The sequence below is a fragment of the Coloeus monedula genome, assembly GCF_965178545.1.
Source record: "Coloeus monedula genome assembly, chromosome: Z".
NCBI lineage: Eukaryota > Metazoa > Chordata > Aves > Passeriformes > Corvidae > Coloeus > Coloeus monedula.
The window spans coordinates 71,612,523-71,636,551 of record NC_138822.1 but is presented as its reverse complement, the minus strand read 5'-3'; the positions used below and the strand labels follow the sequence as shown (position 1 = coordinate 71,636,551).

The window sequence follows — 24,029 nt, the reverse complement described above, 5'->3', positions numbered from 1 at the left end:
ATCTGAGAACACCACCTTAACATGACAGTGAACTACAATAAACACGTGGTTCCTGTAACCTGCCAACAAACCAAGCCCACATGCTTCTGCTTTCCTGTGCCCCAGTCCTAACTACAGTCATTATAGTTTTATAGCTATTCTATGAACTCAAAATTAATTAAGATAGCACCTCAACACTAGTATTTTACCTCCTTTCCCTTGGTTTTAGGATTGGGAGGGAACTTACCTTGTGTGGGCAAGCAAGTTTCCAATGCTACCTCTCTGATCTTGATCTCTAAAACCAACAGATAGACAACTTCAAACAGCTTTGAGGATAAGAAGAGTAAACTGCTCCACTTGCTTTTTATCCTTCTCCGTGACTACTTTTAAAATCCAGTATCTTATGGCATTATCAAGTAAGAGTCACTGTTGTCTTATCTGATCCATATTTTTTTTACCCTCTAGTATTTTTAGAAAGGATTTCTTTCTCTCTCAGTACATTTAAGCTTTTTAAAGATACTTATCTCCATCTATGAGAGTGGAAGTCACATGCTCTGTTTCAGTATTTGAGGTTAACTGCCAGTCAGTCACCTTGAGCTTCCTCTGTAGTCAAGGGAAATTAATTAGGCACCTTGGCAGGCTGATTCAGCTCATTCTAAGATACCTATCTAGCACAAGACATATAAATGGCCCTGTGAGGCTCTGTATTTCTTTCCACTGGATATAAAGGGACTCAAAGGGAAAAAAATATATTTAAATGTTTAACTGTAGACTTTTAAATCAAGGAAAATTAATCCACCTGACCCACTGTTGTTCTTGAGCTTTCCTCTTGAATGGCATTGCAACATTTAAATATGTGATTCATATGGAAGACAAATACATGAAAGCTACTGCAGTCACTACCACTAATGATAATGAAGAACAATAAAAATTATTTCCTAGTGTCAAAGGGGAGGTGTATTTCACTAATATCCTATTTTGGGTAACATCTCCTTTTGTTCCATCTCATGAGGATATCCCTGAAAGGTTTAAAAGCTGAGCATCACCTTTTATTAAATATTTTTCCCCGAGACGTCTTCTTTTCTTTTTTACTGTAACACATTAACTTGTTCACCACAGACAAACACAAAAATGAGGAACATTCCAGAATGGGAAATAATAACTTATTTTTGTTATAACCCAAAGAATAAACAAGCATCACTAAGCAGCAAAGAAGTCAGTATTTTATTCAAAACAATCCAGAAAATTCCTTACATGCAAAACATGGCATGCTGTACAAAAAACAATGCTGAAATCATCAGTATTGGAACTTCTCCCCAGTTTGAGAACAGTGTCACAAGAACTTAACTGCTCTACAGAACACTACAGTTCTGACAATACCAGGAATTCACAACCTGATCTAATCAGAAGGAAAACACATTAGTACACGGGATGGAAACCACCACCCTAGAGCCCAGCACAGCCTGATGGTGCAGATGTACACCCCTCCAGCAGTTTGGCCCTGCAGTGCTGAAGTCAGTAGGAACTTTGTGAATCACTTCAGTGGAAAGAGATTCTGTGATAACATGGGCCTCCGAGAGGAGGGCAGCAGTCCTTCCTGTATGAGTAAAGACAAAACACTGACGCAAGTACAAAGCGCAAAAGAAAGAAAAGATGAGGTGGATACAGCCGAGCTCCTTCAAAAAGAAAACATACCCTAGAGCATCTCACACATTTCCTTTTCCAGCCAGAGAAGATCTCTTTTCTGAAGAAATCTTTCCAAACCCCTCTCATGCTAACTCTTCCTATGGCTGACTAGATTGTATTAAGTTGATAGGAGAAATAAGATTAGGAAATCTTTCAACTCTAACAATTTAAACTATCAAACCATATCTTAATCAGGTGCCTATCCAGCATTTAAAATCTTTAATGAAGAAATAAAAATGTAGCATGATGATGTTTTACATTTCTTAATATATTTAGGTCACTGTAGTTATAATTATTTTGAATATTCAGAGGATAGTAAAAGGTGTGATTTTTGTGAATGTGTGTTCATGCAAGCACAGATCTAAAAATTCACACACACAAAAAAACATTCATGGAGAATCTTGAAAAACATTGAACCCATAGTACCACAAGGCAATTAAGTCTTTAAGAAAGATAATTATTTTTTTTAAAAACTGTATGTATCCTTTTAAACAAAGATATTCTGATCAGATAAACAGAAAGTATGATTTGAGACAGTTTTTCTGCAATGCACTTTCCACTGCAAAAAACACTATACTTCTCAAGCAACATTTTCTTTTAAAGCGAGTTCTTTTGAAATTAGAAATCAGATTTGAAAAGTGCAAAGATTACTGATTTCAGAAGTTTCACTTGTCTACAAAACTCTCTATTATCATACAAAATGTTATCAAAATCAAGTAAAAATTTTATGTTCTCAAACTGAATTCTTCAAGAATTCCTCAGCTGACCATTTCTTCCAGCACAGTTAGGATGTGATCATCTCTACCATGTCTCCAAGACAATGAAAGGAGAACAGTCTCAGCACAGAGCACATCAAAGAAACAGCCTGATTTCATTTCTCTGACCTGCCTGTGTGACAATCCAATTGCCACCTTCCCCTGAAGAAAAACAAACATTAAAAAAATCTCCTACAGTATGCCTTAGTACCCACCATGGCATCCAAAATCCAAAAAGGATAAAAAGGGTGACTCCAGCAGTGCTATCCTGAAAAACTGGCTCCCTAAGGACATACTTTTAATAGCAGGTTATAAGAATTAGGAAAAGCAAGCTGACTTCCTTTATCAGATTAGCCTCACTAGGAAAGAAAAGCCCTGAATACAATACAGTTCAGCCATATCTATTTCCTACTCCCACCATTCCAGTTTTGGTGATCTCTGCGGCACAGCACTCGCGATAAGGAAAGGCGAGTTTCAGTCATAACCTGAAGTGTTCTTTCTTCTGGTGAAACATTCAGTTGTAACTAAGCATTCAGGGCCTTGTTTGGTATAGCATTTCCTTTCATCTAATCAAAAAGTGTTTAACACACTCACTGATGAAAGCAAGATAAAGGTTTCTACTTGATTTGGCTACAAATCAGATCTGTCAAACACACACAAAATAATAATCCATCTCTGCTTCATAGGACACTTTCTCATAGAACAAGTAATCTTAATGAAAGCAAAGACTGTCAATAACAGAAAACAGTTCACACTTTTACTGGAAGAAAAATAATGTTAATTAATAGTGATTGAAATAATTTTTACAAGTTCCTATTTCTTTTTGTGCTGGTTTTGGCTGGGATAGCGTTAATTTTCTTCAGAGTGGCAAGCAGGGGGCTAGGTGTTGATTTTGTGCTGGAAACAGTGTTGATAACACACAGTTGTTTTCATTATCGCTGAGAAGTGCTTCCGAAGGGTCGAGACCTTTTCCTGCTCCTCATCCCACCCCACCAGTGAGAAGGTTGGGGGTGCACAAGAGGCAAGGCTGGGAGGAGACAAGCCAGAACAGATGACCCCAACTGACCACAGGGATATTCCATCCCACAGCCATCATGCCCAATACATAGAACTGGGGAAAGAAGGAGTTAGGAGAAGGGAGGACATTCAGAGTGTCTTCCCAAGCCACACATGTTGTAGCCCTGCTTTCCTGGGGACAGCTGAACACCTGACTTCCCAGGGGAATCAGGCGAATCCCTTGTTTTGCTTGCATGTGCAGCTTTTGCTTTCCCTAGGCTGTCTCTGTCTCAGCCCACAAATTCTCTCACTTTTCCAATTCTCTCCCGAATTCCACCAGGGGGGAGTCAGCTGTGTGGGGCTGAGTTGCCAGCTGGGGATAAACTACAGCACTTTTATAGTTTAAATAAAACTTTCTTAATTACTGGGAAAATGTACACATTAACTTGTAAAATTATGAAATACACAAATATGAAAGCAGCTGTTGAAATGCAGTTAAGCATTTCAGCATTACATCTGGTCATAAGAATTCATAATTTTCAGAATCAACTCTTGGCTTTCTTTTTGAAAAATACAGATGGAACGACAACTCAGGTCATTGCTTTTTTAATTAACAAAAGAAAAATAATTTCAGTTCTTTAACTTTTGCAGGCTATCCTATCACATAATAAAAAAAGAACAAACACAAAGCAAGCAAAATACAATAAATAACAGCAGTTCTTGAAACTATGGGTATGACAACTCACGAGGCTGCCCTACCGGGCCCTGATGAAAAGGGTTTCATCGGGAGTGGCAGGACGATTGTCCCGCTCAGTAACAGTCTCTACTGTGCCTGAAGCAGACACGATCACCATTGTTTTAGCAGCTGAAAGAGCTTTCTCCTTCTCTGCAATGGCAGCACAGACTGCCACAATTTCATCACTTTCAAAGTCATAGTCTGGGATTGACTCTTGTGCAAGCTCTTTTCCTTTTGACAGTGTTTGCACTGCCTCAGTCTTTGTTGCCTTCTGCTGTTCCTGTAGTTTTCTTGCCCAGGAAAGGTCTTCTTTCCATACTTCAGGGTTCATTGGAAAGATGTGTAAGGATATCTGGAAGCTTCGGATTGCCTATAAGCAAAAGAGGGAAGAAACAAAGATGGGACACTTTAAAGCCGACCTATTCCATAAAAACTGACAGCAACAAAAAAATTACATACATCATTTGAGCAAAGCAAAAAGCTGTTCTATTCCTGTCTTTATTGGAGCAATCCTCCCTCAGCTTAAGTTCAATAGCAGCCTCACCCCCAACCAACTGTGTCTGAAAGGACAAAAATGCAGGAATAAACCAGGTACCTGGCAACAAGGGCACAAATAAAGAGTTCATAGAGGAAAAACAATATTGTAATTTAAAAGGTAAAAGAAAAAACAAATTTTGGATGGTTTTCTATTCCACTTTTCTCTCATCATTAGATGTACGTAAAGGCAAAAGCAGACAGATATGGTTTAAAGAAATACAGAAAAGGGATGACTGGAATTTGAGGTATCACTGGTACTGCTGCCTTTAAATTAGAATGCAGTCGTTTCACATACAGACCTAACACTACACTAATACTAGCCACATGGTAAGCAGTTTCTGTAACAGCTATGTGGTTACAAAAACACATAAATAAATGCTCAAAAGGAGCCAAATAAACTCCAAACTTGGAGAGTTGCTCTAAGAAAGAACTTCTATAATCTTATAAAGAATGTAATATTAGTAGAAGTAAGTGTAGTTGGCAATGCTTCTCCTTTCTTTCAGTTCAACTGGGAAAATATTCCTAAATACAAATCCTCAACAGAGAAGCTGTGAAATTTAAAAAAAAGTGTGACCATCTAAAAGTAAGAAGAGGTTGCTACAATACTAGAAAAAAGCAACACCAAGAATTACAACTGTATTGTTTTTTAGTGATATTAACAGTGGGCAAGGCTGAACCTACCTATTCAAACTTAGGTACACGTACACAAAAGCATGTGTGTATTTCACATTTATGACTGTACAGTCAGTTATGAAAATGGGTTAGTGACCAAACTCTTGTATCACGGGTACAGAAGCCTTCCCGTAAGATGAGAAAATTGTGATGATAATGGATTTGGATTATATTTGGGAAGAGTTCTAGCAACTTGCATATTAAAACTTTAAAGACATATGGTAAACCACAGATCACACATTCTGTTGTAATTTATAGATATTTAAAGCATGCCAATTAATTTGTAAAATCACAACTTTTCATCTGCACTGACAGAAACTCATGGTTCATCCTTCTGGTAGCACAGATGAATATATGGGCTCCACATGATGGGAACTCAAAACAAAGAGATACAAAATCAGATTTAAGAAATGGCTGATTATGCTATCAGTATTACTGCTATTGCAATAGGCAACCTTTCAGTTCCAGATGGAAAAAAAAAGCTTGATTATTGGTCCACGGCCAGCTCTAAGTGCAGGAGCATGCTGAATTTTAAAGAGGAGGAGGACTGAAGTTTAATTCTTATAAAACACTTGTCACTTTATTCAACTTTGCTAGCTTTTAATTTTCAGGGACACATAAATGACAACTAAACACTACATGCTCTTTTTTTGTATTTCTGTTGAAAACAAAATATAAACAAACACCATCTGCTTTTAAGCTTTACATGAAAGAGGTCCCCTAATTAAAACCTGTCTATATAGTTATGTTCATGCACAATAAATAACATTTGGTAAGCGTCAAAGCTGCTTTGATGATTCATACAATACAGCATAAAAAGATCATCTCAGCAAATCTGTTAGAAAAGAATTTTTGTGCCTGACAATTTTATAAAGAAATAACAAAATATTAAAGTAAATTTTTAAGTGCTGCAAAAGATCAGAGGGATTAATTTTAAAGCCGCAATGTAAAACTGAAAAATACACACTTGTCATCCATTTAAAATTTTATGCTGCCAAAGGAACAGCGCCCAAAGCCACTAATTTCTATTAAGACAGAAGAAAAGAAAATAACAGTGCTACTTTTAATTCTTCTCCTAATGGAGATGTAAATCGCTTTCTCCAATTGCCTGTCGCATTATAGGAAAACACAGTGACACTACATAAAATTGATATTTCTAGCCTCATTTTAAAGAGTAGCTGAAATTTCAGAGACCCTGCATCTAAGGACTACAGCACTTTAAATCAGTACAGTCATGTATCTGCTTTTGCTTCTGTAGAGAAGTGCAATGTAAAACCTACTGCAAGACATTCCTGCTTGTGGAGTTACAGTATTTGAAAAATCTGTATTTTTAAAGTATTTTATGTTTTTCTCACTAAATAGTATTCCATAGCAAACAATCTTTCACTTGTCCCATGAGCACTCTCTTCTGCTGGTTGGAACAGTCTTCAAATGTGAAGGGCAATTCTGATGAGACTGCACGTTTTTTACAAGTTTCTGTAACACATGGACTTAGTAACTGTCACTACACAGAAACACCTAAAAAAGCCAGGGGGAAAATTTTAAGAGTCTGTATCTGCTACCAGGGTATGTATTAGGCCTTTATGTTACACTTGGCTGACACTTTCTGACCTGCTTCAAAGGATATCTATCAGTGAAGCAATCTTTTTCTGTGTTAAATGATCTTCAGTATGCAATTTTTTTTTGTTTGTTTGTGTGTTTTTATAGCAGTCAGCATAGTCCCTGGGGGTGCAGGTGCATGAAAAGCTGGACATGCCCTGGCCATGGCACTCACAGCCCAGAGAGCCAAACGTGTCCTGGGCTGCATCCAGAGCCCCGTGGGCAGCAGGGGAGGGAAGGGATTGTGCCCCTCTGCTTCACTCTGCTGAGACCCACCTGGAGCACTGCATCCAGCTCTGGGGTCCCTGCACAGGAAGGACAGGGACAGAGCAAGTCCAGAGGAGGCAACAAAGATGATCAGAGGGCTGGAGCACAGCTCCTGTGAGGACAGGCTGAGAGCACTGGGGCTGTTCAGCCTGGAGAGAGGATTCAGTGATACCTTACAGCAGCCTCCCAGTACCTGTAAGGGGCCCACAAAAGAGCTAGAGAGGGACTTTTACAAGGATATGCAGCGATAGAACAAGGGTTAATGACTTTAAACTGAAAAAGGGTAGAATTCAGGCTAGATGTAAGGACAATATTGTTTACAATGAGGGTACTGAGATACTGGAACAGGTTGCCCAGAGAGGTGGTGGATACCCCATTGGGACATTCAAGGGCAGCTTGGACAGGGCTCTGAGCAACCTGCTCTAGTTGAAGATGTCCTGGCTGACTGCCAGGGAGATTGGACTAGAGGACTTTTACAGGTCCCTTTGAAACCAAAGCTTTCTATGATTCTATGACAATATATTACTGGAATTTAAGTCTTATTTTTGTACTACTCACCATGAACATAAATAATTTTTACAGAAGCATTTATCATAGTAATGCAGAAAACAGGGAACTAAGACATTTTAGTATATTTAAAGAGTCCTCGTGACATTTCTCTTCTTCAAACAAGAAAAATAATCCAATCCTTTCAGGAACTTTCACACTAGTTTAATAGTTTCTGTGGTATAATCTGAATGGCAAATTTGTTTTGTTTGTGCTTTTTTTTTTTTCTTTAAACTGTCATCTTGAACTTTTCTGTGTAATTTTCTGTTCAGACTATTTCTTCTTTTCAATAAAACATTCTCTCTGGAAATTTCATCAAAAGTAATTCTAGTGTCGTACAAAATGAGGTGAACATGTAATATTTTCCTCTTCTTACATTTACAAAACCATTTTATTCAAAGGTTCCTGAGCTCTCATGTTTTGGAGAAAATACCTGAAATACAGTAATTTTCCAGATGTGAAAGACTATTTTTGTCTTAGGCTTATTGGGATTCCATTAAGTTACAAATGCATGAAAGTCTTTGTTCCCATCTGGTAGATGTGTGTGAGATATACTCATTTCCCCACCTTCCTTCTTCTCTTTTTGAAGAAGTTTGTATCCTCCTCTTGTACTTTCTTTTGCTTCAGTGACAGATTTCACAGATATCATTTTGCACCAACTCTTTTCTTCACAGCCCTCTTTCCTCACATTTAGTGCCTTTCTGCCCTTACACCTCAGTGCACCCCCCTGCAAAGCTGCAGCATGTTCTGCTGAAGTCACTGCTTCAGGCTGCTTCTACCACAGAGACCTCTACACTGTGCTCTACCAGATGCATGGATATAATCCAGGATAACCAAGGAAACAACCACAAAAATCAATCCCACCCTAGAAACTGACACAGTTAGCCTAAGAAAATAAAGCTTAAGTGATACGAGTACTTTTACCTTGCAAATCAGGAAAATCCAAGAAAACATTTACTTCTTTATTACCAAATTATACTGCCAAAATTATTGCAGGAACTTTAAAACAGTTTTCAAATAAACTTTCTTCAACATCCCTGTTTGTCTTACCCTGTTCATCTGTTTTAGCTAACACTTTCAATTACATGGTCTAGATGTTGAGAAATGTACTCCTCAAAAGTCCTGAGCATCTGACAAAGGTAACTACTAACAGGAGGTGCGAGCTAAATCAGCCACAATGACTTGCAAGAACTGAGTACCCCTGGCAGAAATGTAGCATTGAAAAATGTAGCTGAAAAGGGCATTTAAACTTTCGGAGACTTGCTTGCCCTTCTGCTTTCTTGATGGAAAATAAAAATTGCCTCAGACTGTAAGATCTTTTTGTGCATTAACAAGCACTATCACAAAATCTATTTATGATTTCCAACAGTGGTTAAAGAAGAAAAAAGGGTTACTCTGTAGTAGATGGAGAGGGCAGGACTAACACAGGACTGTCCTGGCGAAGCTAATGTTACTAACTATTACCTCAGTAACTCAGTTGGACTGTTTAAAGCTGTTGAAAAGAATTTAACAGAACCCCACTTTAACTGACAAAGCATGGTACTTTTTCTCTTAACTGAGCATTTCCTAAATACTTTGACTTTTCAGTGCAAGGTCAACCACTAATTTCCTTTTTATTACCAAAATACTCTATGTTTCTAAATGCTAACATTAGTAACATGTTGAAAAATTACCTCAAATTCAGAATTAGTTATGTTAATCAGCTTCATTCCAATAAAACACAGACATTTCTCTCCTTGGAGTACAAAGCTCCCATCATTATCTAGAAGACCTAAAACTATTTCTTTCAAGAGAGATGAAAGGGCTGATCTGAGGATTCTTATTGTCAAGGCGTGATTCTCCTGACAAAATGTTGTGTCACACTTAAAGACCACTAAAGCACTAACTACTTAGCAGGAATACACGGAACCACATCCTTCAAAACATCAAACACAACCCATGCACAGCTGGTGCATATTTACACACCTACCCTCTCAACTTTGTGATCCTCAGTACTCCAGATTTGACAGGGACCCAGAACGGGGTGAAGCTGAAGTCACGGAACCACAGAATGGCTGAGGTTGGCCAGGACCTTCTGAGGTCATCTGGGCCAAGCCCCATCTCAAGCAGGGCCACCTGGAGCTGGCTGCCCATGACCATGTCACATGGCTGATGAACTCCACCACAGTGGAAGACTCAGTGCTTTCATTCAGTCCTTGATTTTTTTGTGGGTTTGGTTTTGGTTTTTCTTTTTAATATTGCTTTTGTTTGGTTTTCTTTTTTTTTTCCTTGATTAATCAAAGCATGGGGCTCACTCTGTCTCATGGGAGGAACTGTTCTAATGAAGCTATTAGTGTGAAATTGCTAACTGGTTAAGATGTCATCAGAAGTACAGGAAATGTAATTTGTAAAACCAAATATTTACAATGAAATGAGAGAAATACTGCAAGCCTGACTATATTTCTATAGTTTCTACATTCACATTGCAAGTTTACTCAGGTGTGCTCTGCACATTGATTTGTAGAATTTAAGGAATTTCTGCCTTTACAGAAATAAAGTTCTCCTTGCTCACATGTAAGTGTTACTGTTGAATTACCCTATTTAGTAAATTCAGAGAAAAAAAGAGCAAACAACTTTTATAAAAGCTAAATAAAATGGGACTAATTTACCTCATTCTTTCTGTCACAAGTTTGACAAAAACTAAGCAAATCTTTCTTTATTATTACACAGCTCATAGTATAAATAAGATTTGTTTGGAAGCAGCATTTTGGACCTGGGAAACTTGAAATTAAAATATAGTAAATTGTTTTTTTCCCTAAGAAAAAATGCATCATTCGTTGTGAAGTAATAGAAGTATTCACAACAGACCATTTGGCAGGATGTGGGTAATGAAGACAGATGTTGATGGGGGAGAAATGAAACAAAGAAACAGAAGAAGCAGTTTTTGAGAAGGGTAGTAATTCCCAAATCTCAAAAAAAAAATTACTAAAAAGCCCTGATATTAACTTTATTAACTTTTCTTTGTAAAAAATATTATACAGGGAAAAAACAGAAAACCATGACAATGAAGGACTAGTAGAAAAAGGATAATTATGACTTAAACCACTTGGTCAAGAAGAGTCCCACTCCAGTTCAATAATTATGAACTCATTTAACATTTTAAAACTCCTTCAGTCTTAACCGCTTAAGACTTCTTAAAAATTGCTTGGTTTGAAAACAAATAGTGATCATTATCTGCATTTTAGAATAACTCCCCAAGTTTTCTGTATTTGAGAACATATTCATCAGGAAGCAGTTCAACCTAAAGACAGAAAGGCAGTGAAGTATGAACACGCAGTACCAAAGCACTGGAGACACCAACAGGAGCTTGCACACCTCGGGCTCTCTACTCAGAGACAATCAAAAACATTAAGAGGGCAAACTACCTGATGACAACCCCTCCTCCCTCTTCACCAACAGTAAGGTCAATTTAACAATTATGTGAGCACCTAGAGTGGTGTTTCAGATGGATGAAGTGCTTTGATGCAAATCTCTGATTGTTCCCACTTAAAATGCTTTGCTTTGCATCACTGAATGGTCTCAGATGCATAAATTAGATCCCTTTCTAATTAAGCTCAACAATGTATTCTAAGAGGGCACCTGAAGTGCTACTCTGAAATAAAACAAAATTAATATAACGTGAACACTAGGTCCCCAGCACTCAAGATATCCACTCCCACTGGTGTTTCATGATTTGTCTATGTAGACAAAGCTTATAGGATCTGGTGAATCGACCTGGTGGGTATAACTAGTATGGGTATATCACTATATATAACTGATATTACAGCAACTGTAGCATTTTTTACAGAATGAACAGCATCAGTTATTTGGATCCTTGAAGGAAATGGAACTTTGATTTTCCTGAGACTAGTGCATTTAAAATTCTCAGACATAATTTACAGTGACAGCTTCAAACACTTAAAAGGAAAAGATCCAGACAGAACAGACTATCTACTCTTACCTTCTACACCACAAAAAGCCATGGAATGTCACCAGTGTTGAAATGCAGATATGCATGGATTTATATGAGATATTTCATATTATGGTACTGCACCAACAAAGGGAGCACACGTCTGCAACACACAGCTATTGTCTTAGGTTTTGTCTAACAGGACTGGAGCACCTCCCCTATAAAGCCAGGCTGAAAAACTGGGGCTGTTCAGCCTGGAGAAGAGAAGGTTGAGTGGAGACCTTACAGCAACCTCCCAGTATCTGAAGCGGGGCTACAGGGAAGGGGACTCTTTGTCAGGAACTGCAATGGTAGGACAAGGAATAATGGATACAAACTGAAAGAGGGGAGATTTAGGTTAGGTATTCGGAAGATATTCTTTACTGTGAAAGTGCTGAGACTCTGGAACAGGCTGCCCAGGGAAGCTATGGATGCCCCATCTCTGGAGTGTTCAAGGCCAGGTTGGATGGGGCTCTGAGCAACCTGGTGTAGTGGAAGGTGTCCCTGCCCATGGCACAGCAGGGCTGGAATTAGATGATCTTTAAGGTTTCCTCCAACCCAAACCATTCTATGACTCTAGGTGATTCACATTGTTTGCGTTTGTTTTGGTTTGTTTGGGGCTTTTAATACTGCTCCTTATTACATTTTAAAAATTAGTTTTGCATGAATTGTTAACCTCCATCAAAAAAAACCCCTATTATTTTTTTTAATTCTTGAAAATTTTCAGACCAAACATTGTAACTTTGCAAAAACACTCTAAATTACCAACAAAATTATTTGTATCAAAACAGCACACAGCTACGTCTATTCCAAATACAACCAGTATCTCTTTTAATTTGAGTGTTCATGATGCACTGTTTTTCTAATGGACTTCTGTGAATGTGTCTGAATTTGAAAGTTTACCTACTGTGTTTTCACAGAAAGTAGCAGAAAACTATTATATTATAGAAAAAAAGAAGCACTTCAGCTATTGCAGAGCATCCCTGGCTTTTTGCTATCTTATTAAATGAAGAAGCAACTTCAACCATTTGAGTTAGGGAGCCAGAGGAAAGCAGAAACGTGATTTGCTGCATGTGAAGCCCGAGAACAGGACACAAGGAAAACAAGACACTAGAATTTTATAAGCAGGCATGTATGAAAACTGAGCCTGAATTATCAGCTGAGGCTGGGACTTCACATTACCCTCATCTTTAAACCATGGTGAGCTGCATTGTAGCAGTACCACACACAGAATGTAGTGTGTGCAGTTATGTCAACATAATTGTTCTACTGCCTAAAGCCACCACATGAATACAATATATGACACAAAAGTCTTGGAGCTAGACAGGTCTTCCACAAGTCCAGCAACAAAACCACACAGGAAGCATTTGTGAAACACAATAAAGCAGAGGGAACACTGCTGATAAATAATAATAAATAATAATAGCAATCTTTTTCCTTGTCTATGTTCAAGTTACCATAAGGATATACAGCAACCTTGGTATTTCTGTACTTTCCTTCATACACACAATTAATTTTGTTATCCTACCAGTGCTATCTCTCCTAATCCAAGCTGGGCACGTCCCAAAGTCTGCCAGGCATCCCAGGAACGTGGGTTTCTCTGGACAGCCATTTCTGCTGCATGCACTGCTGGGAATATTTCATGTAAAGACATCAGGACCTGTAACAGAAATAGAAGAAGAAAAGGAAGAAAAATAAGCAAAACTGAAAATAAATTCAAGTTTTCTGTGATTTCCCAGGCAACAACCACTGTTTCAATAACTAAGAACCGGATTCATCTTACCTAGTTTTTCTCAGCTTAAAAGTTAGTTGTCTGATGTCAGATAGTCACCCAGACTCATTTCAATCCCCACAGAGAGAAAGAGACATGCTACAGGATGATTTGCCCAAACAATTTAAGTGAATCCATTAGAAGTAGATTAATTGCTTCTGAAGGTGTCTCTCCTTGTCAACAAACCCTAAAGCCAATAGAAGCATAATAGAATACTCTGGACAAACACATGGAGAACTAAACATAATAAATGTGCAAGTATCGTTGAAAAACTCTTGGATTGTATTTATCCTTTTTAACAGAGAACTGAAATCTACCAAAGATAGTTGCAGTGCAAATGATATAATTATAGAAACAATCCCTGCAACTCAGCATGGGAACAGACTTTAACAATGACTGTTGTATTTAGAAAACAAGCGTTCTGCAGAGCCTAACTTAGACATGAAGTCACCTACGTTAAGTAAGGAAAAAAGTGGTTTCTGAATGTGAAAATCTCTATTACTCAGCAGCTACCACAGGATTATTCTTCTTGCATTGAATGTCCATAATTAAGCCTATAAATCACAGTTAGCAATACATAACGTGGCTCAAAGCTTGCCTCACGTTTCCAATACCACCATGAGATTGGCACATCACCTGAAGACCTGCATCACTCTGAGATCATGATTTCAGACACCCACATGCTACAGTGATAGATACCAGTGTAAGAAACAAATGACAGCTGCATTCCTGCAGTATGATGAGAATGTCAGCCACAAGGGTAAGACTCATATGTGGGCAACCACTTTCATCCCAACTGACCACAACTATGATGAATAATATTAGAACGTATTAGGACTATTGCTGAAGTCCAAAACAGATTTAACCTTACTGTTCTATGGTATGAGTGTGGAGTAGAGAAAGATTCAAATGTGACGATCTTGAGTATTTACTCTAATTAACAAATAGTACATCCACAACATAGAAGTGAGCAGCACACTAAAAAAAAAAGGGGAGGAGGGAAAGGGGAAGGCAAAGATTTACTACATAAAGTAACCCTGTACTGAAGAAACCAAGGAACATCATAAGCATAGCTTCTGATAAACCCTTTGGGTTTATACTTCTGCTGTTCTAGTATGTCTAAACTTTTCTAAAGACTAGTCTTATGGCTTCACTCAAATTCTGTTCAATAGACTGTACCTTAGAATTCAGAAATACCTAAAAAATATTTTTAAAAAAATCCACAGTTATATATCATTTTCCCTTCTTTTTCTGCTCAACAGTTCTCAATGACTGCATTTTGTATCAAAGTCTGTGACGAATGTTATGTATTTTTCCAAAACTTTCAGATCAATTACATTTGTATGAGTAGTTTCTCTTACCTGCAGCAAATGTGTGAAGTGAATCAAACTGTTACTAGTGGATAGGTGTACATTCTATCAAGATGAAGGGATTTTGCATCTATCAGCTACCTTTTATATCAGTGCCTTAATGTCTTAATGTATTTATTCTCATAAGAGAAAAAAATCCAAGTATACACTCACAGGAGCATTTTTATGCATCCCAAGTATTTAGTATTTCCTACTAGTACCTTCTGCTGCAAACTATTTACAAAACATCTGTGTAAGTGCTTTGGATACCTTTTGTAGTGTTTAATGAATTTTACTGGTTTGTTTACTGAATTATTATCTTGCTAATAAAGGCAATTATTCCACTTTATTTATGACTACTGTGTGTACTAGCGTAAGCAGCTACTTTAAATATGCTCTTCCAGATCATGTAGTAATTACTTTGCTCCTAGTAACTCTTGGCATTAGATTCTCAAACTACATTCAAACAAACACACATTTGAATGTACACGCATTTTATCCAGCATAGGTAGTTTGTTCAGTTACTAATAAAATGACTCAGCTATTCTTGTCAGTCATTGCAAAAGAATAAACTTATTAATGCACACTATTTTCCTACACTTTTGTTTTCAGGTGAAGAGGTCATCAAAATGAACAGACAATGGCAAACCTGAATGTGTGCAGCCTTGTCCTGGGTTACTCTGCCTTTATATAATTATCACTTTAAAAAAACAGCTCTGCATGCTACTTGGAAAGTGAACCATCAAACCAGCTATTCTTCACCTGAAAAACCACGCTGAACAAGGAATAAAAAACACCACAAGCATGAAGATTTCCTGTGCAGAGATTTGACAAGTGGTGCCCAGTCCTTTTAATGGGGTAGGCCACATGGGCAAGACAAAGCCAAACAGGAACTACACATGCTGTAGCCCCCCTTGTCACACAACATGCCTGTCACATGCAACGTGCAGCCACATCAAGCGTGTGTAGATATATATATATATACACACATACACACACTCACAGAATATACAAATATAGTATACAGGTAAAGTGATGTGTGTATAGATAGTGATATATAAATACAAAATATATATAAAATACTCGATTAGAAAACAGTCTAAAAACGGATCCAAAAATTACAAGAAAAAATTTACGAAGCAGAAAAAATATCTCAAGACTCTCACTGCACGTGCACACACACACACACACACCCCCCCACACCTTCATGGAGTGAAATGTCGTATAAAGATGTTCAGTATGTGGATTTTCAGAACTTGCTTTATTCCAAGAGATTTACCCTTATTACATGCTTTAAAACAAAAAACATCCATGTCCCATAAATGACTTATTTTAACAGATCTAGCTTTAGAATAAGTCATACATGAGCGATTAGAAGAATTAGAAGAACTCAGTGGCAAAAAGCCAATTAAACATGGCAACTGTCATCAGGAGACTAACCAAGTATTAGAAATCCAAGCAGTAGAGTGACCCATCCTGTCCTACCCACAATATTTGGAAGTGTTATGAATCTGAGTAAGTTCTGGTTTTAAATGAGCTCAGTGGATTGAATCACTATATATAGATACATTCCACATCCAGTGAAACTGATCCAATTCCTTTTTCCATCCAGGAACCCATTTCAAAATACGGATGAATAAAATTCATCATACCCATAAAAGCAGTTTACGTTCATCCATGCTCTAAAGGAATTACACCTTTATTACAATTACACTGTGTGGTGCAATTACTTAATTGCACCACACAGAAACACTTCTTTGCAATTTAGATTTCTGGAGTTCACACTAATGTTTTGATGGTTAACTCTTCTCAGCACATACCCCATTAAAAAAAAAAAAAAGAAATTAAAAATAATCACACTTACTAGTTGATTTGTTATAATCTGAAATTGGGATTCTAAGCCTGGTCATGTCTTAGCAACCTTGTAATTTCTTAAGTAGGAAGAGAGATGGGTAGAAGTTGGTATTATTTCTTCACTGAGTTCAAGATTAAGAAAACCTTTAGAAGAGGGGAAGTGGAATTATTTGTATATGATGGGTTTCATATATAAAAACAAAGAAGAGACATATATCTGAAATCCTGGTCCTGTTCAATGAATGCAAATTGAGAATGCAGCATTGTAGGAAACGAGATTCTCATACAGCTGATGAAAAAGCATCCAAAAAAATTATTATAAGGAACTTAACCTGACAGTTTACATTTGAATTCACTTGTTTCTAAAAATATGTACAAAACAATTGTCTACTTTAAAAATTCTGTCATAGTTGCATAGTTATCTGAGATCGGAGGTGCAAGTACCACGAGATAAGCAACACGAACCAGGTGAGTTCTCAGGGGCGGTACTGAACAGCAGAACAAGATCATTTGTTATACACATCACACAATGTATCAAGTCCTCTGATAGCTCTCCTCACCCAACAATGTCCCAGATGGTCCAGTCGCAGAATGTTCAGATACAAAATCAAAGAATATGTTAAAGTCTGCTCTTCCATCTTTGTAAGCCAAAGCAGTAATAAAATAATCCAGTCAATATCTAAGATGCTAAGCCCACAATTAAATTCAAGCAGTCTTGGTGACTGCATTAATATAGGCAGTCTTTATACATTTCTTTGAATATACTTACAGTACTATTTATCTAACATCAGAATCACCACTGAGCTGCTGTTGTTGGGTCTTTTTTGGTTTTCAACACAAATGCAGAAATGGAGTTGCATAAACATTTACCTGCCAGTCACTGTTCTTGCAACTTAGGCTGGTAATGGAATATCAAGTATGTATACTGACAGATCTTGCACACAAAGAAAAGTGCACCCCTAACCTCTCAAAAACCATAAAAATCTGTTTTAAAATGATCAAAGAGTAGCTGAAAGCAATGGAAAAAAAAATCTCATCAAGTTCTATGGCTTTTTTGCAGCAATTGAGTAATTCCTCAGTTCCCATGTGATTTTCTGGAAATACATTTACTTCAAGTATCCTTGACAACTAGGAACTTTTAACACTATTTCCACCCTTCAGAAATACTGAAAGACATTTGTCCCGCATCTGTTAAAATACAGATCTTTAAGAACTTACCACAAACAGATTCCTACAGTGCCATTAAAATATCTATCTGAGCTGGACATTAAACAATTCAGTATCGAAAATTTTAAGTTTGCTGTTGAGAAAGGAAATATTAATGAATGGAGAAGCTGCTATGTAATCCAACATAAAGTTATCCTAATAAATGTAAGGATATAAGACAGATACTCAAGCCTGAGCAAAAAACCCCCACTTCATCCTCCACTGTTAATTCTCAAAAGAAGTTACTTCATGAATAGACATTTTCTCACTGAAAAAAAATTAATATAGACCGTAAAGAATCTCTGCATATTGCACAAAGTCATTCCTAACACGAGTCTCCTCCTCCATTATATGACCCACATACCAAGACAGGGGGATTTTTATAGACCCAGTGCCGGTCAAGGCCTTGCTGAAGTTGGTGTACAGTTCTTCTGAAACATTTTCACTGAGCTACACCGTAATAGCTGCAGTATTTGTGCTGGTATGCTGGACTGGAATAACACAGCTAGCTCTAAGACAGTATCCTTTAAATATTGGCCGCAATATTTTTTGAATGCATTACGTATTTCTATTTTGGCAAAAGTGGGTTTTTACACCTCACATCAGTACCATTAGAAGTACAAAGGTATCAAATTACACATTATACTAGACAGCTTCCAGTAAGCCTAAGTCATACTGCAAAAAAACATCTGCAATAATTATCTGCATGTACAAAGAGACATTACCAATTGAAACATTAGGTGTTTTATTAAAAAGAGTCAAGAAATAGTTTTATAAATATATACTTTGTACACAAGCTTTTCTTGTTTAACAGTCACAGTGTAACAAGTGTTAAGCAATACAAGAAAGTAAAATCAAAAAGAAATGGTGCTGCTGTCCAGAACTACTCTCAGGAAACAAAGCAAAGGCATGGTGGAAGCAAAGGCCTCGGCTCCTCTGGTCTTTTCAGCTTTCATTACTCTCCAATGGTTTCACTAGACAAGGAAAGCTAATTCACAAGATGAATCAGAGTCACACAGCTGTTTCTCAGTTCCTCTCGGTCAGCAGAAAAGCTGTGTGCCTCTAGCTCACCTTTGCCATTTTGCTGAAATACAGGGACTAGGAAGCCAAGTTATCAACAGCCCCTCAGTATTAGGTATTGCAGCTGGAGCACAGATTAAAGCACACCACAGTAAGCACCTCTTTGGATAATTCATTGCATCATAGCTCAGATCCAGGTAAGCTTACACACTTCACAGTTCTCCTGCTATTTTCAGTGCAAAAATACTTAATTTTGGTATAATTTCAATTAAATAGAGCGCTTTTGGGGACCTATCTTAAATTTTTGCATTCACTTAAGACCATAATAAAGTACAGTTCAAGGGAGCTGTTCACTAATTTGTTCCACTGAGCAGAACTGTCCTGAAATTTTCAACAGCTTTTTGTTTTATTCAAAACAGAGTTAAATGCTTAGACTATGATAATAAAACTTACCAATACCATCATCACATCTTAACAGATTTTCTTTACTAGTGGAGTCAAAAATGAAATATACAAATAAATTCCTACATAAATTAACACAATGAGCAATTACAGCAATCTGGAATGCTGCTAATTAAAGCAGGATTATATTATACCATCTCTTCCAATAATGCATAATCAGGATTTGAAATTCCTTAATACATAGCTCTGCAGATGCTGGAAGTTTACATGAGAACAGAATGCATTGAGAAAAATTTTTTTAAGAAAAATCTTTCAAGCACTTCTAAACACAGAGAAGTCCCAGCGCCAAAGCTTGCTGGATCAGGAGAGAAGTATTGCTACATGCTCGTGCTATTTGTGCAACTCTTTCCCAGCCATCCCACTAGGCCAGACAGACCTTTCATTTACACTAACACTTACGGAAAGGAAACAATACACTTCTCCCAAAACAATTTAAAGAAAAGCCTTTAAGCCATAAAATATCTCTCAGACCACATGCATAACCCAGTAAGATCTAAACCTTCTGCAGCTATATAAAACAAAAGCATCCTTCTGTATTACTGTATTTAAATGAAGTTATGATTATCCAATTAATTCTTTTGCAGAATCAAACTTTCTTCACAAGACAAGATGACTGTGAAGAGAAGATGTGGAAATATCCATTAAAAAAAGCAAAAAGTAGCCACCACATCTTGGAAAAAAACCAGCATTGGTTCTTGGGGTTTGTTGGGGTTTGGGTTTTTTTGGCTTCTTTTTTGGTGAAGTGGGGGTTGTTAGGGTTTTCACTGGGGTTTTTATACAATGAAAAATTAGAGGAACAACAAATATTTTAAAACTAAACAGTACAGCAAATTTCCTAAAAGTTACATAATACATTACTGAATAATTTTTATCTCTTTTCCTCTCTTCTTCAAACAATGTATTTTTTTGAGACTGCTTGATGAAACTAAATAGCCACAGCTCTACCGGCATCCTAGAATCCTGAGGGAACTGGCTGTTATCTCCAATATATTTGAAAATTCATGGCAATGAGGTGAAGACCCAGTGGCTGGAAAATGGGAAATAACACCCTCAGTTTTAAAAAGGAGAGAAAGGAAGACACAGGGAGCTGCAGACTGGTGAGCCTCACCTCTGTGCCTGGGGAAATTGTGGAGCATAACCTCACAAAAGCAATGCTGAGGCACGTGCAACACATGATCCAAAACAATCAGCATGGCTTTACTAAAGGGCAAGTCATTAAGTCATACCTGAGCAACCAAGTGGTCTTCTCTGATGGAGTGACTGCAACAGTGGACACAGGAAAAATGACTGATGTCATCTACCTGGACTTCTGTAAGGTCTTCAAAATGGTCTCATACAACATCGTTATCTCCATATTGGAGAGACATGGATTTGAAGGGTGGAATGGCTTGTGGGCCAGGAACTGGCTGGATGGACACAGCCAGAGGGTTGTGGTCAATGGCTCTGTGTCCAGGTGGAGGCCAGTGACGGGTGGTGTCCCTCAGGGCTTCACTATCTTCATAAGTGACAGAGAGTGGGGTCAGGTGCACCATCAGAAAGTTTCCAGATGACACAAAGCTGAGTGGTGCCCTTGACACAACAAAGGAAGGATGACACCCCAAGGAACCTGGAAAACTTGAGAAGTGGGCTCCTGGGAACCTCATGAGGTTCAACAAGTGCAAGTGCAAGGTGCTGCACCTGGGTCAGGTAATACCAGACCTGAGCACAGACTAGAAGAAGAACTCATGGAGAGCAGTCCTGCCCAGAAGGACTTGAGGGTTCTTGTGGATGAAAGACCAGACATGACCCAACCTCATCCTGAGCTGCTTCTAAACCAGCGTGAGCTGCAGGTGAAGGGAGGGGATTCTGCCCCCCTACTCTGCTTTTGTAAGATCCCGCCTGGAGCACTGGGGTCCCCAGCATAAGAAAGACATGGACCTATTGGAGCAGGTCCAGAGGAGGCCACCAAGATACTCACAGAGCTGGAGCACCTCTGCTATGAGAAAAGGCTGTGAGAGCTGGGGTTGTTCAGCCTCGAGGAGAGAAGACTCAGAATCTGAGGCCTCACTAGAATCTTTCAGTACCTATGGGAGTCACAAGAAAGCTGGGGAGAGACTTTTTACAAGGGCATGTAGTGACAGGACAAGGGGCAACAGCTTCAAACTGAAAGAGGGCAGGTTTAGATTAGATATTACGAAGTCTTTTACATGACTGATTTACCTATGTAACACTTAATACAAAACCAGACTGAAGCAAATCCTCTGCATACAGTATCCAAGTTTAATATTGACAGTAGATAATATTAAGTCCAATCTTTAGAAAGACCAGGAAGATTTTTAGTGGTCAAATTCGCTAATCTATCACACTAAGGCTCTCCTTGATCCCTCCAATACAATTTTTAAGTATTTCCACTTTTTTCCTGCAATGTAGCATCCTAATTCACGACCCAACAAAGATGTTTATTATAACTAGCTGGGAAATTAGCATTATTTGAATTCCTGTTAAAAGACACCCTGTTGGTTGGGAAAAATTAAATACCTGAATTGTGCATACTTCCTGTGTACAACAATTAAACAATGTTCACAAACACAACGTTTTCTAATTTCGAAACTGGAAAAGAATTGTCATGCTTTACCTGCGATTTCATCTCATAAAGTGTAGCATCCTCTGGAGTTAATTGAAGTGCTTCATCCCACTTGACAAGAGCCTCTCTGTACCTGTAGTCAAAACAACATTACAGTGTCAACATATTTAGAGGGACTGGATATTTCTATTTATATCCTGACATTCTCCTAAATAAACTGCCATGGCATATGACTAGTATTAATTATTTTTCTACTTACTTCCCCATAAGACATACTGAACTGTTTTCAGAAACTGGACATTTTTTGTTCTGACCAAATGGATTCATAAGTACTACTACAGAAGTGACCTCAAGTGAATTTACAAAGCAACATTAGAAACCTGAGGCAAAGCTTAATGACTTAAAACTAGAAATCTTGAACTCAGTCTAAGTTCCCCTCATTGTCAAAACGATCCCTAGCCAGGCATAAAGAAATATATCCAGAACCCTACATGCCATGATACAGTCATATTTTAAAATTTCTTTTCATTCTAAAAAGCTGGTATTTCTACAGTGTAACATAATGTAAGAATCTAAGGACATCTAGAAAACTTTGGTATTTAAATATAAGAAGGAGGTTGAAAGTAAACAGCTATACTGAAATCACTCAACTTTGGGAAAGCATGAACTATGTTGCTCTTTCCTAGGAAAAAGAACAAAACAGAAGAGTTGACCAAAACCAATAAAATGTAGCTTTCTTTTGTCTTGAACAATGAGGTAAAACTTGAACCACAATGAAGAACTGCAACAGAATAGTGAGATGCAGTTACAGATGTGCAGTCTTTTCAGCCCTACAGGTGGCCTTTCATCAACATCAATGAGGCTCTGGGGTTATCACATGTTCTCTGAAACGGTTTCAAAATCCACATTTGTTACAAAACTCAGTGGGAACATATGTATTTATATTAATTATACTGCAAAGATATGAAAACAGTTAGTCTTGGGAGATACAGATGCTTCAACTTCAATGCAGTGTAGATAAAACTACAGTAATTTTCACATGCACTTCATATGAAACAATTTTTATCTTCCCCTACTCATCATTCTTCCTTCCCATTCCTTTCCCCATTTTTCAATTTTTCAGAAGTCCTCTGGGTTGTATTACACCTCCAGGTTTTCCAGAGCAGTCATAAGAAGACTTCAGAAAATTCTGAGCCAACTCGGAATAGAAAAACAGACTGGAAAAGCAATGCAACTGAAGTCAAACTCTCCCTATGATCCAGGTATTATTAGTTTGCAAATTACACTAAGAAGTGTGATGTTTGAGTGCTAAGCAAAGGATGTTTCAATAAACTTTCACATTTCCTCCAAGTTTAGCCACCAGCTGCGCACTTTTCATCTCAGTTCATTTGCAAGGGCAGGTGTTCACCCTAAAGAAAACATGACATTTTCCACATGCATCAGTAGAAGCTTTATGCTGTTATTTACCTAGTGTGGACTACTTTTGGAGTAGATTATAGTTTAGTTCAACACCTAGCACAGACCTTGCAAATAAAGCCTACATGAGTAAGGGTCCTCAGCTCAGTTAGGTGGTATCCTGGCCATGCAGAAAGGTGCAATGTTGTGAGCAAAGAGTTTAGTAAAAACAGGTTTTGGAAAACAGAGCAATTACAGTAATAACATCAGTGACCAGAAAGGAAGGAACAGCACTGGCATTCTGCAAGTAAAAAGATGGAAGACAAAAAGCTACATTTCAGGAACCTTCATTTTTACTTCTATGAATGAAACATAATTGTTCAAAGTACCAAATGAATGGGATATAAACCCATAGCAAGAACATGCTACTGCTGAAAGAAGGGTCAAATAGAAGCCAGTATTTCCCCAAATCCTGCTGGGTTTTGCTACCAATTTGTCAACAGTCTGCCAAGAGAATAAAGATGGACAAGAGAGAAGAAGTTGCACATTCACAGAAACAATATGCTGCATGTGCTCAATATGTGAATAGTAAATTATGTAACTCCACCTGTGAGCCCCAGAAAGTGTGATCCAAGAGAAGGGACAACAGAAAACCAGAATCACTTCCCA

At 37.8% G+C, this 24,029-nt stretch overlaps 1 protein-coding gene across 3 annotated transcripts in view; it reads right to left on the bottom strand.

Annotated features, from left to right (window-relative positions):
• Positions 1–1,224: 1,224 nt before the first annotated feature.
• Positions 1,225–24,029, bottom strand: part of TTC33 (tetratricopeptide repeat domain 33) — a 45,873-nt gene continuing 23,068 nt past the window's right edge. For all 3 annotated transcript variants that reach the window (XM_082300857.1, XM_082300856.1, XM_082300855.1), the window contains exons 3-5: positions 22,017–22,098; positions 13,269–13,400; positions 1,225–4,522 (exon numbers count right to left, since the gene is read on the bottom strand). In XM_082300857.1, the coding sequence (XP_082156983.1) occupies positions 4,172–4,522; positions 13,269–13,400; positions 22,017–22,098 (565 nt within the window). In that variant the 3' untranslated portion in view covers positions 1,225–4,171. The remainder of the gene's footprint in view (positions 4,523–13,268; positions 13,401–22,016; positions 22,099–24,029) is intronic.